The sequence below is a fragment of the Protopterus annectens genome, chromosome 3.part1, assembly GCF_019279795.1.
Source record: "Protopterus annectens isolate FY-2018-M chromosome 3.part1, PAN1.0, whole genome shotgun sequence".
Lineage (NCBI taxonomy): Eukaryota > Metazoa > Chordata > Ceratodontiformes > Protopteridae > Protopterus > Protopterus annectens.
In genome coordinates, this window is record NC_056732.1 from 329,992,874 (window position 1) to 330,010,809 (window position 17,936).

The following is a 17,936-nucleotide window of genomic DNA, read 5'->3' on the forward strand; positions in this document are numbered from 1 at the left end:
TTATTCAGGTCCATGTCAATGTCCCATGAATGTATGCTCCACAGGGATGTGTTCTTGGACATAGTCCACAGATGGGGTACACCTCAAATAGATCTGTTTGCCTCCCACATGAGTAGGCAACTTCCAGTCTTTTTTTACCAGGCTGCCCAACCCTCTGGGGAGGGCAATGGACATTTTTTCAATCTCCTGGAAGGGGATGTTTCTTTATCCATTCCCCCCCTTCCCACTTCTAAAAGTCCTTCTGAAAATTCAGAAGGACAGACCAAAAATCTTGTTGGTGACCCTCTTTTGGCCAAGACAGCACTGATTCCCCCTCCTCCTGCATTTAGCCAAGGGCAATCATCACAAGTTACCCCACAAAGTGGACCTTCTCACACAGGACAAGGGATCCCTAATACATCTACACTGGCAATCTCTACACCTCACCCTGTAGGTGATAGAATTCTGATTCCTTACAGACACTTGTATAATGAGGATGTGCTCACAGTCCTGCAGGAGGCCAGGAAACCTAATACTAGGAGATTTTATTTATCTAAATGGAAAAGATTCTCCATCTGGTGTCTTCAAAGACAGTTGAAATCCTTTCAGGGAGATGTCCCTCTGGTACTGTCCTACCTGTGTGAACTTCTGCAGACTTCCAGATTGCCTGCAAAGTTATTCCTAAAGGGAGTCCTGCACCTCAGGCCACCATGGAAACCTATTCCCCCTCCCTGGGACCTGACTTATGTCTTGGAGAAGCTCACGCTTTCCCCCTTTGAACTGGCCTCCAAGGTTTCTCTGAAACACTGCACATGGAAGCAGTACTCCTAGTGGCTTTGACTTTGGTCAGAAGAGTGTCTGTGTTGCAAGCTGTCATGGCCATTCCCCCTTTCCTCATCTTCCACAAAGACAGGGTAACCCTTAGGACAAATTCTTCCTTCTTGCCCAATGGTCAAAGAACTTTCCTTAAACCAAGCTATTTACCTTCCCACCTTGTTTGCCCACCCTCAGAGTGACAGTGAGAGAGCCTTACACTACCGTGATGTGTACAGACAGCTCAGGTTCTACTTAGACAAGACTAAATCTATCAGAAATTCTGATCAGTTGCTTGTCTCCTTCCACCCCAGGGCTCCGCAATGTTGTTGTTTTTGAACACTAATACCACCACCATTTTTGGTTCACTAGTTTTTTTTTTTAAATTTGACTAAACAGACAATTTCTACCTGGATTTCAGGGGCAATTACCTTCTGCTATGCACACAATGGGAAATCCTTGGGGTCTAAGGTTAAAGCACACTCCACTAAGGCCATGGTTTCATCAGGAGCCTTCTTTAAAGGATTAGACACTGCCACCATTTTAGAGGCAGCTACGTGGACATCTGTCCACACATTCACCAAGCATTACAAGTTAGCTCTCATTTCTAGATCCACTGTTGGATTTGTCAGGGCAATCCTCCATGGATTTCTGTAGAATTCTTCCCAGCCACCACCCTGTACTTCACAGTGAGCTTTGGCACTCACCCAAGAGTACAGAATAATGCAACATGGGAATAGAAGGACATAGAATAGTTGTGTAAAAGCTTACCATAACCATAGATGTCCTTCTCTTCCATGTTGCAGTATTTCTTCCTTCCCTCCTTTCCTGCCTATTCACATTTTGGCTTTTCTTGGATGGGACTGAACTTGCACAGTTTGGCCTAGGATTGGGGTCCAACTGTGGCGCTCAGTTCTTAGGTCAGGTGTGTGCAGACGTCACTTTTATGGCCCATGTACCTCTAACCATGTCAGACATCCCATGCACCTGGCAGTGACTGCAAGCTTTTGAATATTGGCCGGACATTCGGGTAACAAGAGGAGGAAACCCAAGAATACAGAATGCTGCAACATGGAAGAGAAGGACATCTATGGTTATGGTAAGATTTTACACAACTATTCTATCTCAAAGATACTTAACATCACATACCCATTTCTCGCAGTTTCAGAAAATTTGTAAGGTTTACTATATCTGAATCACATTTTCAGTTCTCTGCATTACCCTTTGGGCTCTCCACTTCACCCACCTCACATGTTCACAAAGTGACTAACCCCAGTGCTAGCTCACTGCAGATGCAGAGCATCCACATTTTTCCTTATTTAGGTAACTTGCTTATTTCTGTGGAGTCTTCTTCCAGATGTCTGGAGTCCTTAACAAAGGTGTCCAACATCCTGTTGTATCTGGAATTTCATTTGAACTTACAAAAGGCTTGTCTTACACCCTCTCACAAAATTGTCTTTTTAAGGTGTCTAATACATGCACCCAAGCAAAAGGCCTTCCTTTCAAAAGAAAAGGTAATCACTCACAAGTAGATCTTTCTGAGATTTTCTTAAGTTTCAGACTCCTGCAAGAGAATTTCTCAGGATTCTAGGCCACATGGCATCCATGATCCTCATAATACTACTTGCCAGATTAGACATGAGAAAAATCTAGTGGTTCCTAAATAAATCTTGCACAAACCACCTACACCCCTTGGACTTTAAGATTCCTGTGCTGTGGTTTGTAAGACAAGAACACAGTGGAAGTATCAAATGGCTTTTAATCTAGGACTATCTTTCTGTTTTCTAACCACAGTTCAGTCTGCCCAGACACTTTGGGTTATGCTTGAGGTGCAGTTTCCATCAAAGCTAAAGGGCAAGGTGTGTGGGACTCTTCAGACAGACTGAAACAAGTAAACATCTAGAAAGTGCTGGCATTGATTCAAGCTTTGGTATTTCTACACCATTTATGGGTTCCTGGCCTTTTACATGTGGTTACAGACAACACCACAGAAATGTCATATCTCAACAATACAAGGTCATACTCTCTCTGCTGGTAGGTAATGATGGCTTAGGAGTTGGCTTTTCAAAATTCTGTGACTCGTCAGGCCTCCTGCATTCCTTCAGTCTGAAGAAGTTTTACTGAGTGTAGTAAAACGAAAGCGCTTACTAAAATAAATTATTTCCTGGTGGATCATCTTTGAGCCTGCAGCATTTATTTTGTTTTATTTAATCTCCTATTTAACCTGTACATGTGTGTATGCATGTGGGTATCTACTTTGGAAGCTAAAAATTTTAAAACTTTTTGAAACTTTGAACTTCATATGGTAGGGACCATAATATCAAAGTTTTGAAACTTCAGACGGTTTAAATGGAGATTGACGTACAACACAGAATGGGAAATTTACAGTTCTCTTCACTGTAGTGCAATCTTGGAATTGGTATATTTAATTAGCAGGAGGTGTGTGGGGGGGTGCAGGGTGGTCCCCCCTGCAAAAAAGTAAAAAAAAAAATTCCAAAACTTCAAAATTCAGTCTGCTGAGACCAGACTATCAAAGTTTTGAAACTTGAAAACTTTTTTTTTAATTAACGCTTTTATGGGGATGCCCCACACCCTCTTAAACAAATATTCCAATTCTGACATCGCACTACAGTGAGGGAAACAATAAATTTCCTGTTCTGAGCTGTACAGCAATCTCCATTAAAAACATTCCAAGTTCCAAAACTTCGATATTCTGGTCTCGGCAATTTTGAAAGTTTGACCTTTCAAAGTTGATCCATATAATTATATATATATGTGTGTGTGTGTGTGTGTGTGTGTGTGTGTGTGTGTACATAATATATATATATATATATATATATATATATATATATATATATATGTGTACACACACACACACACACACACATATATATATATATATATATATATATATATATATATATATACACATATATATGGGTTTATGTCTTTTTTATTGAAACTCGCCATATGTTTTGTGAAGAGGAGGAATGCTCTGCCCCTTCCCCCTTAACTTACATATAACATCTCCTTAGTCACACTTCAGCAAAAGAAAGGAAAATGCACTGGAAGTGCCCCACCAACTTGCATAATGCAGCGCTCGTAATAAAGCAAACTGCATTCTTACTTGTACATCTTTAAGAAAATTGATACAAGTGATTGTAAATAAGCTTATGCCATACAAAAATAATTTGTTCTTTTGAGTTTTCCATGTATAGGCAAATTGAGTTTCACTAAAAAGTCATACACCCAGATAGCTGCATGTGTATGGATATATAAATATTTGTATACACGTGTATGAGTACAGAATGTTTGGTTGCAGGTATGTTTTGTTGCAGAGATTTTTTGGTGGTGAAAATGGTCAAATGTTTATATTTGTCAAGTGGTAAAGTAGTCATATTGTAGATTAAATATAAGGTAAGTGGGAGTGGGTAGTAATGCTAAAAACTTCATTTGTAATGAAAGTTTTGAAATTGTTGGGGTTTTTGTGAAAGTGTTTATGGGTTACGGTTAGAGTAAGGACTGGGGAAGAGGATTAGATGTGTGTTGTGTCCTGGTACTGGTGTGTTGGTGTGTATTTGTATGTTTGATTCTATAGTAGTACTGTTAAGGAAAGGGTGTTTAGTACACTAGTATGTAGGGCTGGGTGTAGAGTTAGAATTAGCTGCAGCACAGATGGTCAAGGTGCATAAAATATTGTTAAAAATCAGAGCTGCTTGCACTGGATAAATATGTAGTGCTAACCAATTTTTGCATTATCTGTATGTCAGTCAAAATTCCTTGTAAATGATTAAGTATAGCCACTTGCAGTGTGAGCTGTTTTGAGATACCCAGAGAAAACTTTCATGCAGAATACACATATCTGAAGTCAACAAATAATGAACACTGAAGGAAGAAGAAAGGAAAAACAGCTGCATATTATGGGGCATAAAGTGCATTTTGGAAAGTATGACAGTACAGCATGAGAATGGTTGGGGCTTTAGTTCCTGGTCTGAGTCCGTACCTTATTTTCAACTTTTGTATTTTGTAGCAAGTCTCTTCTGTGAAAAGTTGTTTGTGCCAAAGGGGGTTACCAAGTTAATAAATGAATAAAATAAAAATTAGTAGATTAATAAAAGTGAAGTCTTTCACTTCAGAATGACTCCCCTACCATGCCACGTTGAGACAGACCAACTTATAAAATATTACTAATAACTTAAAACTGGTGCAGGATCAAGAAAGTTAGTACTGTGTAGACAGTAATTATGACTGAAACATGTAATTTGTCTATACCACTGAACCTCAGCATTTAAGCGTAATAGTAAGTTGACTGGTCATGTAGCAAAGAATGTCTGTCTGCATTTCAAGTAAGTTGTCCAATTCATGTTTCCTACAGAAGGAAGAATATCTGAGCAAATCCTTGCAAAACATTTGTCACAAGACTGCCTGTGTTATATCTGTGGTCCTCCACCTATGATTGAATCTACTTCTCAACAACTTGAAAACCTTGGCGCGCCCAGAGACTGGATTCATTTTGAGAAGTGGTGGTAATAAACAGTGAAATTCGGCAGACAAACTTCACCGTGGCACTAAATACTTTGTAGCTGTATTACTAAGGATGTACCTGAAGACACATTTTTATTAAATTATTAAACCTTGAGTTTTTATTAAGGAATAAAAATATGGTTTATACCTCAACTCAGAGTGTGATGATGTACTTTGTTTTCTGTTGTAAAATATTGGGAGTTTTTTTTTTTTTTTTTTTTGCTAAAAGCTGAGTTACATCACCAGGATTCTGTTTAATATGGTGTTGTGTATCTTAGACTAAAATAAGAAACTGAATTTTTTTTTTGTTTTGTGATATCTGTGTGACTCTAAACTGGCAGGTGTCCACATGTCCCAGTGTGACTTCCACTACTTTGTATCCAGCACTGTAATGTTTCAATTGTTAGAATTATAGGCCATCTCGATGTTCTTCTTCAGCATTACTAAATCAGAGAGGGAAACTTTAAAGGGGTGCATGCTGCTTATGGTTGCCATAGAGATTGTGGCTATCTTTGCACACTGAGTTTGGAAATGAGAACTTACTTTTTTACTGGTTGTCCTTCAGAAGACATTTCATTTGGTGAAATTTTAAATTTGAGGAAGGATCAGTTGGAATGGTGTCCAAAGGAATTTAATTTCCAAAGAAATGCTGCACTAAAATGAAGTTCAAGTCACCCACTTCATTGGTTGTTCCAGAAGTTATGCCATGTTTTGAAGACCAGAATAAGTTTTTGTTTTTTTAAAAAAGAAAAACAATGTAAAGATACTACACGGTTATTGAATGCGTCATATAGTTTTCTAAAAATCCATTGGCTGACACAAATGTCATTGAAAATGGTCAATAATGACACCGACTCTCCGTACTTTAGCAGTTGTGGAAAATGATAAAATACTGGATGGGTCTGTTCCTAGAATTTATAAACTCAGATGCTATGGAACAACTTGTTACCACTCCCACAAGAGGGGAAAACATACTGGACCTGATCATCACCAACATGGGGACTCTATGCTCCAGACCAGAAGTGTATCCCTCACTGGTAAGATCAGACCATAAAGTAATCTCACTGGATATTCACATCCCGACCCCACCCCCTGCCCAGAAAAACACAGTGAAAAACTTCTCTAAAGCAAATTTCACACTCCTCAAAACCGAGGTGGAATCCTTCAAAGCCCCCGGGCCTGTGGAAAATACGGCCCAGACCGCAGAATCCTTTATAAACACATTCTATGAACACCTTCAGGAATGCATGGATCATGCAATCCCAAATAAAACCAAGACCCAATCCTCCAAAGGCAGACGTCCTGTCTGGTGGACCCCAGCCATAAACAAACTGTACAATAGAAGGAGGAAGCTACTACATGATAGAGCAAAATCCCAAAAAGAGAAGGCATCTCTGATCAGTATTAGCAAAAAACTACAGGCACTCATAAAATCGTCTAAGGCCAGCTTCGAGAGAAAAATTGCACAGGACACTAAGGATAATCACAAGGCTTCCTTTAGTTATGTTAGGAACCTGGGTGGGAATTCCCAGATATGCTCAGAATTAGTCCAAAATGACAAAAAATACACCGAACCCACAGACATTGCCAACATCCTAGCTGACAGATTCAGTGCAAACTTCTCCCCCCCTCCCCACCAAAAGGGAAATATCTATCCCAGCAGAGTGCTGCCCCCCTGACATCTCAGATGCTCAGGTAAGAGCCGTCCTCTCCAAAGCAAAAAACACAGCATCAATGGTACCAGACGGTGTCCCAGGCTGCATCCTACATGAACTCCAAGAAGAGCTAAACCCAAACATAAAACTACTGTTCAATCTCAGCTTTACTACAGGATATGTACCTAAAGAGTGGCGTACAGCAACAGTGGTCCCTCTCCACAAAGGTGGTGCCTCAACGGATCCTGGAAACTATCGCCCCATAAGCCTGACTAGCTTGGTCTGCAAAGCCATGGAAAGGATCATCATGGACCTCATAAATAAAGATATTGGGGACCTACAGACACTGGATCCTACCCAGTTCGGCTTTGTTAAGGGCAGATCCTGCCTCTTAAACCTGGTCGATTTCTTTGAAACAGTCACCAAGGCCATTGACGAGGGGAAGGTAGTCCACACAGCCTACCTGGACCTCGCAAAAGCCTTCGATACAATACCCCACTCGGGCATTATAGATAAGCTCACCAGCTTGAATATAAACCCCTATGTCACTAGATGGGTTGCAAACTGGCTCAAGGACAGAACCCACATGGTTAGAATTGCTGGAGCCATGTCAGACTCCAAACCAGTTACAAGTGGCGTCCCACAAGGCTCAGTCCTGGGACCTCTCTTGTTCGGTATATATTTCTCGGAGGTACAGGCCAACATGGAAGGACTGTGGCTGACCAAGTTTGCAGATGACTGCAAACTGGGCGCCATAATCGACTCTCCAGCCGATACAAGCATCCTCCAAAAGGGCCTCATAGAAACAGACAACTGGTGCCAGAGCCATGGCTCAAGCTAAACGCCAAAAGTGTATAGTCATCCCTTTGGCAAAACAAAGTGTCACAAATTACCACATAGGTGGTAATCCATTAAGTACAGAAGTAGTAATTAGGGACCTGGGGACCCAAGTTGATAGCAATCTCTCATTTGACAACCACGTGGCCAAAGTGGTTAGAAAACATTTTATGTAGCCCACCTAATCATGAAGGGATTCACATCTAGATCAGGGGAGGTCATCGTGCCTCTTTACTCATCCCTCATCAGGCCCATAATTGAGTACAATGCCCCTTTTAGAATGTACCTTACCAGACACCTGCAGCAACTGGAAAGACCCCAAAAGTACCTCACCAAGAGGATCAAAGGGCTCAAACAGATGCCATATGCTGCCCAGTTAAAGAAACTCCAGCTCTACTCAGTGGCATACCGCCTGCTCAGAGGCGATCTGTGCCTGACGTATAAAGCCACGTCCAACCTGGAATTAATGGACATGCTGCACCTCAGAAAATCCAAATCCCATCGAAGCACGACTCGAGAGACCTGAACCTCAGCACTGAAATAAATAGGACATGCTGGAGGGACAGATTCATAACCCAGAGGCTCCCTTCACTCTGGAATAAAATCCCAGTCCAGGTTAGGCAGAGTCCCTCATTGACTCTCTTCAAGTGGAATCTTGATGAGTGGATGGGAGATCGTAGGTTTACCCCGGGTATCACTTCTGTGTCACTGTTAGACAGAGGCACAGTATACTAACCTCGCAAAAGGGCATAGCAAAATTAATTTAAAATGGGTGGCGAAAGCCAAACACACTCTGGCTAGGCTTATAAATGCCCTAGGGCAGATAGCCTAGTATGAACCTATGAACCTATAAGAGGATCTATATATCTGGCAATCTCAGTTTTTGGTATGTAAAGTACCAGACACATATGGTGCTCCACCAGAATTGTGATCTTAATAGCAGACTATGACTTACACTTGGTGCTGCTGATATAAAAGCTGGGAAAAAGTGATAAAAATGATGGAAGCAGCTAGTAAAGTTTCTTTCCATGACTTAGTGTGTCTGTGGAAGCTATAGCAGAACTGCAACATCTAGCTTAGTATTTTAGAGATGTGCATTGTAGAGCCCTGCTTTTTCCAAATGATATGAAAGGATGTCTTTTACGTATTTGTTTATCCACGTTTACTGTTTTGTTCTCGAGTACAGATAACAGTGAAAACCCGAGAGATAGGGAAAGCAATGATAAACGTTAGCTACACATTTCAATGTACCGTTCGAAAATACTTCACAATAGATTCTTCTGATGTATGTGTCCCTGTATAGGAGTGATAATAAGAAACAGCATTAGAAAAGAAAAAAACAGTTAAAAAATAAATAAAAAAAAAGAATGGAAGTCTAAGCAGAGGAAAGCAAAGTAAGTCTCAACAGGTTAAGACTTAGAATAGTAACAACCAATGAGAGTTTCAGCCATCACGTGTCTCGCCTTTTTTCTCTTTCTCTCCTTTACTTATACTGCGGTGGTGGTGCTGCGGTAGCGTTGTCGCCTCACAGTTAGACGTTGCCAGTTCGATTCTCAGTTAGAGCGTCTTCTGTGTAACGACATGCGTGAATGGGCGTTCCTTCGTTGAAGGTTGTGCGTTAGGCCCGGCAACCCAGTACATAAAAATCTACTGCCAATCATTAGCGGACCGGAGTTCCGCTGTGGCGACCCCTAACTGGGAAAAGCTGAAAGACACAAACAAACTTTCAGAAGGATGTTTTTCCTATTTTTCACTGTTTTGTTATCAAATAACAGAAACATAGATAAGGGAGTTACTGTCTTTGGCTACATTGTAGAGTTCTGCTTACCATCAGCCCCAGAACTTCTTCCAGTTACCCCAAGAGATAAAAATAATCTGGCTGTGTCATTAGTTGAGAAACTGTTGGGTAAAACAAATCAGGCAGCTGCTTTCACAGAAGAGGGATAGATATTTTATTCAAATGTTCTCTTTTTTTCTGACTCTGTGCACCCACTAGGCACAGTTGCCATCTTCAAGGATTTGGTTTAATGATTTGCCTAGAATCACACAGTGGGCAGATGAAATCCAGGGCTACCAGATGAAGAGATGAAGTTTATTAGCAGTATCTAGCCTTAATCCTCTGCACTAAACTGTCATGTTATTTTTTGTGGTTCTCACATCTTAGATTGTACAGTCCTGAAATTATTTGTACAAAAAGACGGCCCAGGGTTTGCCTTTCTGTTAACTGTGGACATGCAGGAAGTTTACCTGCATGTTATCAATCCCAAAGCTCACAGACGCACTTTAGATTATTTTGTTGCAACTGTTCACTACCAATTTCCCATTGCTATTGGATTTTTTGCTGCTTCCAGCATATTTACTGAATGCCTTGCCTTCAGTATTTGCTCACTTTGAACTAATGGGAATCTACATTTATCCATTTTGAGCCAGCTGATTTATCTAGGGAGACACTATTTAGAATCTAAATGTTTCAATTTATCAGACACTGCAGTGCTTTTTTAATGTTGACACGTGTCCAAAACAGAAAAAAATTTGCTTCTATCCATTCTGAGAAATTTCTGGGTTTAGTTTTGAACAAGAACTGCAGTGATCTCTTTCTCAGGTAATATGGAGCAGTTGGTGTAATTTTTCACTCAGTCCATCTCAAAAATCTTTCAGAGCAAGTGCCTTTCCCAATCTTATAGTTAATGCAGGATTAGACATGAGAAGTAGTATTTTAAGAGGTTGTGGAATCAAGTTCTTAGTCAGTAGAATGAGGTTTCTCACTGTTTAGTGCGGTTTTGTATTGAGTTGCCTAGCACCTGCGATTGCCTTCTGCAGACTCGTAAGCATTCAGATTTTTCCTGATATAGATGACCTGTTGCTTCAGGTGCCTTCTTCCAGTCGTTTGTTACAGGATCTGCAGTTCACCATCTCTCTCTTTTAAAGTCTGGGGTTCACTGTCAGCTTCCTAAAGTCTGTCCTGACTCCCTGTCAGGATCATGTGCATCTGGAATGCAGAATTCAGACAGTGCCAATGTTGGCCTCTCCTCTGCCTCCAAAGGTATTGTCAGTGACAACCTTCATTCAGTCTCTTCTTCCTGTGACTGCAATGCCAGCCAGGGAGTTTCTTTGAGACTTGAGATTCTTGGCCTCTTCTAGTCCAGTGCTTCCTGTTGCTAGACTGAGCATGAGGAAGCTTCAGTGGTACCTCAAGTCAGTTTGATTGCAGTATTGTCACCCTCTGGACTTCAGTGTACCTTTCCTTCCCTGTCTCAAGAAAAAATTTGTGTGGTGGATTCAAATGTTCGCTATCAACCTGGGCTGGCCCTTTCAGCCTCCAGTCCCTTCCCAAGAGCTGTTCACCGATGCCTCTGACATGGGGTGGGGAGCTCCTCTTGGTCACCTGAAAGTTAAGGGCCTCTGGCCTCCACATCAGAAGTCAGACCATAGCAATATCAAAGAGATGAGAGCTCTGATTCTGGCCCTTCCAGCTTTTCACCCCCATGTTCTCCCCAGGCTCCTTAAAGGTGTACACAGACAACACTACTGTGATATGGTATCAGCTGACAGGAGAGCAGAAAATATCTCCTCTGCAGGATGGCTCTTCAGGCTTAGGCAGTGACTTTCAGTTATCAGTCACCTCTTCAGGCAGTATACATTCAGAGCACACTGTAGTGGCAGACTTTATGATCAGGTCCAAAAAACAGGCTCACAAATGGATGCTTCACTGAGACATGTTTCTGGGGCCCCTGTTTTTCCAAATTTTTTTAGGGGGAAAGGGTTATTCCTTTTTTTTTAAGGGGGTTTTTTTTTTGGGGTCCCCTTTTTGGCCCCTCCTCCCCAAAGGCCCCAAGCTTCCCGTGTGTGTGTGTGTGTGTGTGTGTGTGTGTGTGTGTATGTGTATATATATATATATATATATATATATATATATATATATGTATAGCGATTTGTCAAAAGACCGAACCAGGAATATCAAAAACCCAGAAGGTCAAAAAGCAAAGACCTTGATTGTGCAGATTGCGGTACAGTGGGGATTGGCGTTTTGTTCCTTTTCCCCACTGTAGTGCAATCTCGGAGTTTGTGTATATAATTAGCAGGAGCTGTGGGGGGGTACAGGAGGTTTACCCCTGCAAAAACACAGATGTGTTTTTTTTTCCAGCCTTCCGGGTTTTTAATGTTCCTGGTTTGATTGTAGACGCTCTCTCTTTTGAGCTTTTTTCTTTCTGAAAGGGAACCATATGGGTGTGTGTGTGTTTTTTTTGCATATATAAAATGTACACACACATACACACACACACACACACATATATATATATATATATATACATATATATATATATATATATATATATATATGGGTTTATGTCTTTTTTATTGAAACTCGCCATATGTTTTGTGAAGAGGAGGAATGCTCTGCCCCTTGCCCCTTAACTTACATATAACATCTCCTTAGTCACACTTCAGCAAAAGAAAGGAAAATGCATTGGAAGTGCCCCACCAACTTGCATAATACAGCGCTCGTAATAAAGCAAACTGCAGTATTACTTGTACATCTTTAAGAAAATTGATACAAGTGATTGTAAATCAGCTTATGCCATACAAAAATAATTTGTTCTTTTGAGTTTTCCAGGTTTAGGCAAATTGAGTTTCACTAAAAAGTCATACACCCAGATAGCTGCATGTGTATGGATATATAAATATTTGTATACACGTGTATGAGTACAGAATGTTTGTTTGCAGGTATGTTTTGTTGCAGAGATTTTTTGGTGGTGAAAATGGTCAAATGTTTATATTTGTCAAGTGGTAAAGTAGTCATATTGTTGTTGTTGTGTCTTTTGGCTTTTCCCGGTTAGGGGTCGCCACAGCGGAACTCCGGTCCGCTAATAATTGGTAGTTGATTTTTACATGCCGAGTTACCAGCCCTGATGCACAACCTTCAACGAAGGTACGCCCATTCACGCATGCCTCCACGCAGAAGACGCTCTAGCTGAGAATCGAACCGAACAGCGTCTTACTGTGAGGCGACAACACTACCGCAGCACCATATTGTAGATTAAATATAAGGTAAGTGGGAGTGGGTAGTAATGCTAAAAACTTCATTTGTAATGAAAGTTTTGAAATTGTTGGGGTTTGTGTGAAAGTGTTTATGGGTTACAGTTAGAGTAAGGACTGGGGAAGAGGATTAGATGTATGTTGTGTCCTGGTACTGGTGTGTTGGTGTGTATTTGTGTGTTTGATTCTATAGTAGTACTGTTAAGGAAAGGGCATCTGGTACACTAGTATGTAGGGCTGGGTGCAGAGTTAGAATTAGCTGCAGCACAGATGGTAAAGGTGCATAAAATATTGTTAAAAAGTCAGAGCTGCATGCACTGGATAAATATGTAGTGCTAACCAATTTTTACATTATCTGTATGTCAGTCAAAATTCCTTGTAAATGATTAAGTATAGTCACTTGCAGTGTGAGCTGTTTTGAGATACCCAGAGAAAACTTTCATGCAGAATACACATATCTGAAGTCAACAAATAATGAACACTGAAGGAAGAAGAAAGGCAAAACAGCTGCATATTATGGGGCATAAAGTGCATTTTGGAAAGTATGACAGTACAGCATGAGAATGGTTGGGGCTTTAGTTCCTGGACTGAGTCCGTACCTTATTTTCAACTTTTGTATTTTGTAACAAGTCTCCTCTGTGAAAAGATGTTTGCGCCAAAGGGGGTTACCAAGTTAATAAATGAATAAAATAAAAATTAGTAGATTAATAAAAGTGAAGTCTTTCACTTCAGAATGACTCCCCTACCATGCCACATTGAGACAGACCAACTTATAAAATATTACTAATAACTTAAGACTGCTGCAGGATCAAGAAAGTTAGTACTGTGTAGACAGTAATTATGACTGAAACATGTAATTTGCCTATACCACTGAACCTCAGCATTTAAGCGTAAGAGTAAGTTGACTGGTCATGTAGCAAAGAATGTCTGTCTGCATTTCAAGTAAGTTGTCCAATTCATGTTTCCTACAGAAGGAAGAATATCTGAGCAAATCCTTGCAAAACATTTGTCACAAGACTGCCTGTGTTATATCTGTGGTCCTCCACCTATGATTGAATCTACTTCTCAACAACTTGAAAACCTTGGCGTGCCCAGAGACTGGATTCATTTTGAGAAGTGGTGGTAATAAACAGTGAAATTCGGCAGACAAACTTCACCGTGTCACTAAATACTTTGTAGCTGTGGTAACAAATCAGTGAAATTCGGCAGACAGACTTCACCGTGGCACTAAATACTTTGTAGCTGTATTACTAAGGATGTATCTGAAGACACATTTTTATTAAATTATTAAACCTTGAGTTTTTATTAAGGAATAAAAATATGGTTTATACCTCAACTCAGAGTGTGATGATGTACTTTGTTTTCTGTTGTAAAATATTGGGAGTTTTTTTTGCTAAACGCTGAGTTACATCACCAGGATTCTGTTTAATATGGTGTTGTGTATCTTAGACTAAAATAAGAAACTGAAGTTTTCTTTTGTTTTGTGATATCTGTGTGACTGAACTGGCAGGTGTGCACATGTCCCAGTGTGACTTCCACTACTTTGTATCCAGCACTGTAATTTTTCAATTGTTAGAATTATAGGCCATCTCAATGTTCTTCTTCAGCATTACTAAATCAGAGGGGGACACTTTAAAGGTGTGCATGCTGCTTATTGTTGCCATAGAGATTGTGGCTATCTTTGCACACTGAGTTTGGAAATGAGAACTTACTTTTTTACTGGTTGTCCTTCAGAAGACATTTCATTTGGTGAAATTTTAAATTTGAGGAAGGATCAGTTGGAATGGTGTCCAAAGGAATTTCATTTCCAAAGAAATGCTGCACTAAAATGAAGTTCAAGTCACCCACTTCATTGGTTGTTCCAGAAGTTATGCCATGTTTTGAAGATCAGAATAAGTTTTTGTTTTTTTTAAAAGAAAAACAAGGTAAAGATACTACAAAGTTATTGAATGCGTCATATAGTTTTCTAAAAATCCATTGGCTGACACAAATGTCATTGAAAATAGTCAATAATGACACCGACTCTCCGTACTTTAGCAGTTTTGGAAAATGATAAAATACTGGATGGGTCTGGTAAGAGGATCTATGTATCTGGCAATCTCAGTTTTTGGTATGTAAAGTACCAGATACATATGGTGCTCCACCAGAATTGTGATCTTAATAGCAGACTATGTCTTACACTTGGTGCTGCTGATATAAAAGCTGGGAAAAAGTGACAAAAATGATGGAAGCAGCCAGTAAAGTTTCTTTCCATGACTTTGTGTGTCTGTGGAAGCTATAGCAGAACTGCAACATCTAGCTTAGTATTTTAGAGATGTGCATTGTAGAACCCTGCTTTTTCCAAATGATATGAAAGGATATCTTTTACGTATTTGTTTATCCACGTTTACTGTTTTGTTCTCGAGTACAGACAACAGTGAAAACCTGAGAGATAGGGAAAGCAATGATAAACGTTAGCTACACATTTCAATGTACCGTTCTAAAATACTCCACGATAGATTCTTCTGATGTATGTGTCCCTGTATAGGAGTCATAATAAGAAACAGCATTAGTAAAGAAAAAAACAGTTAAAAAATAAATAAAAAAAAGAATGGAAGTCTAAGCAGTGGAAAGCAAAGTAAGTCTCAACAGGTTAAGACTTAGAATAGTAACAACCAATGAGAGTTTCAGCCATCACGTGTCTCGCCTTTTTTCTCTTTCTCTCCTTTACTTTCAGAAGGATGTTTTTCCTATTTTTCACTGTTTTGTTATCAAATAACAGAAAAATAGATAAGGGAGTTACTGTCTTTGGCTACATTGTAGAGTTCTGCTTACCATCAGCCCCAGAACTTCTTCCAATTACCCTAAGAGATAAAAATAATCTGGCTGTGTCATTAGTTGAGAAGCTGTTGGGTAAAACAAATCAGGCAGCTGCTTTCACAGAAGAGGGATATATATTTTATTCAAATGTTCTCTTTTTTCTGACTCTGTGCACCCACTAGGCACAGCTGCCATCTTCAAGGATTTGGTTTAATGATTTGCCTTGAATCACACAGTGGGCAGATGAAATCCAGAGCTACCAGATGAAGAGATGAAGTTTATTAGCAGTATCTAAGCCTTAGTCCTCTACACTAAACTGCCATGTTATTTTTTGTGGTTCTCACATCTTAGATTGTACAGTCCTGTAATTATTTGTACAAAAAGACTGCCCAGGGTTTGCCTTTCTGTTAACTGTGGACATGCAGGAAGTTTACCTGCATGTTATCAATCCCAAAGCTCACAGACGCACTTTAGATTATTTTGTTGCAACTGTTCACTTCCAATTTCCCATTGCTATTGGATTTTTTGCTGCTTCCAGCATATTTACTGAATGCCTTGCCTTCAGTATTTGCTCACTTTGAACTAATGGGAATCTACATTTATCCATTTTGAGCCAGCTGATTTATCTAGGGAGACACTATTTAGAATCTAAATGATTCAATTTATCAGACACTGCAGTGCTTTTTTAATGTTGGCACGTGTCCAAAACAGAAAAAAAATACAGTTTTGCTTCTATCCATTCTGAGAAATTTCTGGGTTTAGTTTTGAACAAGAACTGCGGTGATCTCTGTTTCAGGTAATATGGAGCAGTTGGTGTAATTTTTCACACTCATTCCATCTCAGAAATCTTTCAGAGCAAGTGCCTTTCCCAGTCTTATAGTTAATGCAGGATTACACATGAGAAGTAGTATTTTAAGAGGTTATGGAATCAAGTTCTTAGTCAGTAGAACAAGGTTTCTCACTGTTTAGTGCGGTTTTGTATTGAGTTGCCTAGCTCCTGCAATTGCCTTCTGCAGACTAGTAAGCATTCAGATTTTTCCTGATATAGATGACCTGTTGCTTCAGGTGCCTTCTTCCAATCATTTGTTACAGGATCTGCAGTTCACCATCTCTCTCTTTTAAAGTCTGGGGTTCACTGTCAACTTCCTAAAGTCCATCCTGACTCCCTGTCAGGATCATGTGTATCTGGAATGCAGAATTCAGACAGTGCCAATGTTGGCCTCTCCTCTGCCTCCAGAGGTATTGTCAGTGACAACCTTCATTCAGTCTCTTCTTCCTGTGACTGCAATGCCAGCCATGGAGTTTCTTTGAGACCTGGGATTCTTGGCCTCTTCTAGTCCAGTGCTTCCTGTTGCTAGACTGAGCATGAGGAAGCTTCAATGGTACCTCAAGTCAGTTTGATTGCAGTATTGTCACCCTCTGGACTTCAGTGTACCTTTCCTTCCCTGTCTCAAGAAGAAATTTGTGTGGTGGATTCAAATGTTCGCTATCAATCTGGGCTGGCCCTTTCAGCCTCCAGTCCCTTCCCAAGAGATGTTCACCGATGCCTCTGACATGGGGTGGGGAGCTTCTCTTGGTCACCTGAAAGTTAAGGGCCTCTGGCCTCCACATCAGAAGTCAGACCATAACAATATCAAAGAGATGAGAGCTCTGATTCTGGCCCTTTAGGCTTTTCACCCCCATGTTCTCTCCAGGTCCCTTAAAGGTGTACACAGACAACACTGCTGTGATATGGTATCAGCTGACAGGGGAGCAGAAAATATCTCCTCTGCAGGATGGCTCTTCAGGCTTAGGCAGTGACTTTCAGTTATCAGTCACCTCTTCAGGCAGTATACATTCAGAGCACAATCTAGTGGCAGACTTTCTGATCAGGTCCAAAAAACTGGCTCACAAATGGATGCTTCACAGAGACATGTTTCTGGGCACTGTCCATCGGTAGGGTATTCCTCAGGTAGATCTTTTTGCCTCCCCTCTGAACAGGCAGCTTCCTCTGCTCTGTCCCAGAGTGCCATACCATCTGGCATGGAAGATAGACACCATTTATTTTCCTTGGAAGGGGGTGTTTCTTTATGCTTTCCCTCCTTTTCCTCTACTTCCAGGAGTCCTACAGTAGATTCAGCTGGACTCCACAAAAATCTTGCTAGTGACTCCCTTTTGGATGAGACAACACTGGTTCCCCTTCTTAATGCATCTGGCCAGGGGCAGTCATCACAAGTTACCTCACCGGTTGTATCTCTTCACACAGGATAAGGGGTCTCTCATCTATTCTAACTTGTTCACTCTGCATCTAAC

At 40.5% G+C, this 17,936-nt stretch overlaps 1 protein-coding gene across 1 annotated transcript in view; it reads left to right on the plus strand.

The window, feature by feature from the left end:
- The window catches only part of OXNAD1 (oxidoreductase NAD binding domain containing 1), a 369,327-nt gene extending 363,858 nt beyond the window's left edge, over nucleotides 1-5,469 (plus strand). Inside the window, exon 8 of the mRNA XM_044066774.1 lies at nucleotides 5,168-5,469. Coding sequence (XP_043922709.1) covers nucleotides 5,168-5,322 — 155 coding nt within the window. The 3' untranslated portion in view covers nucleotides 5,323-5,469. The remainder of the gene's footprint in view (nucleotides 1-5,167) is intronic.
- Nucleotides 5,470-17,936: the final 12,467 nt, after the last annotated feature.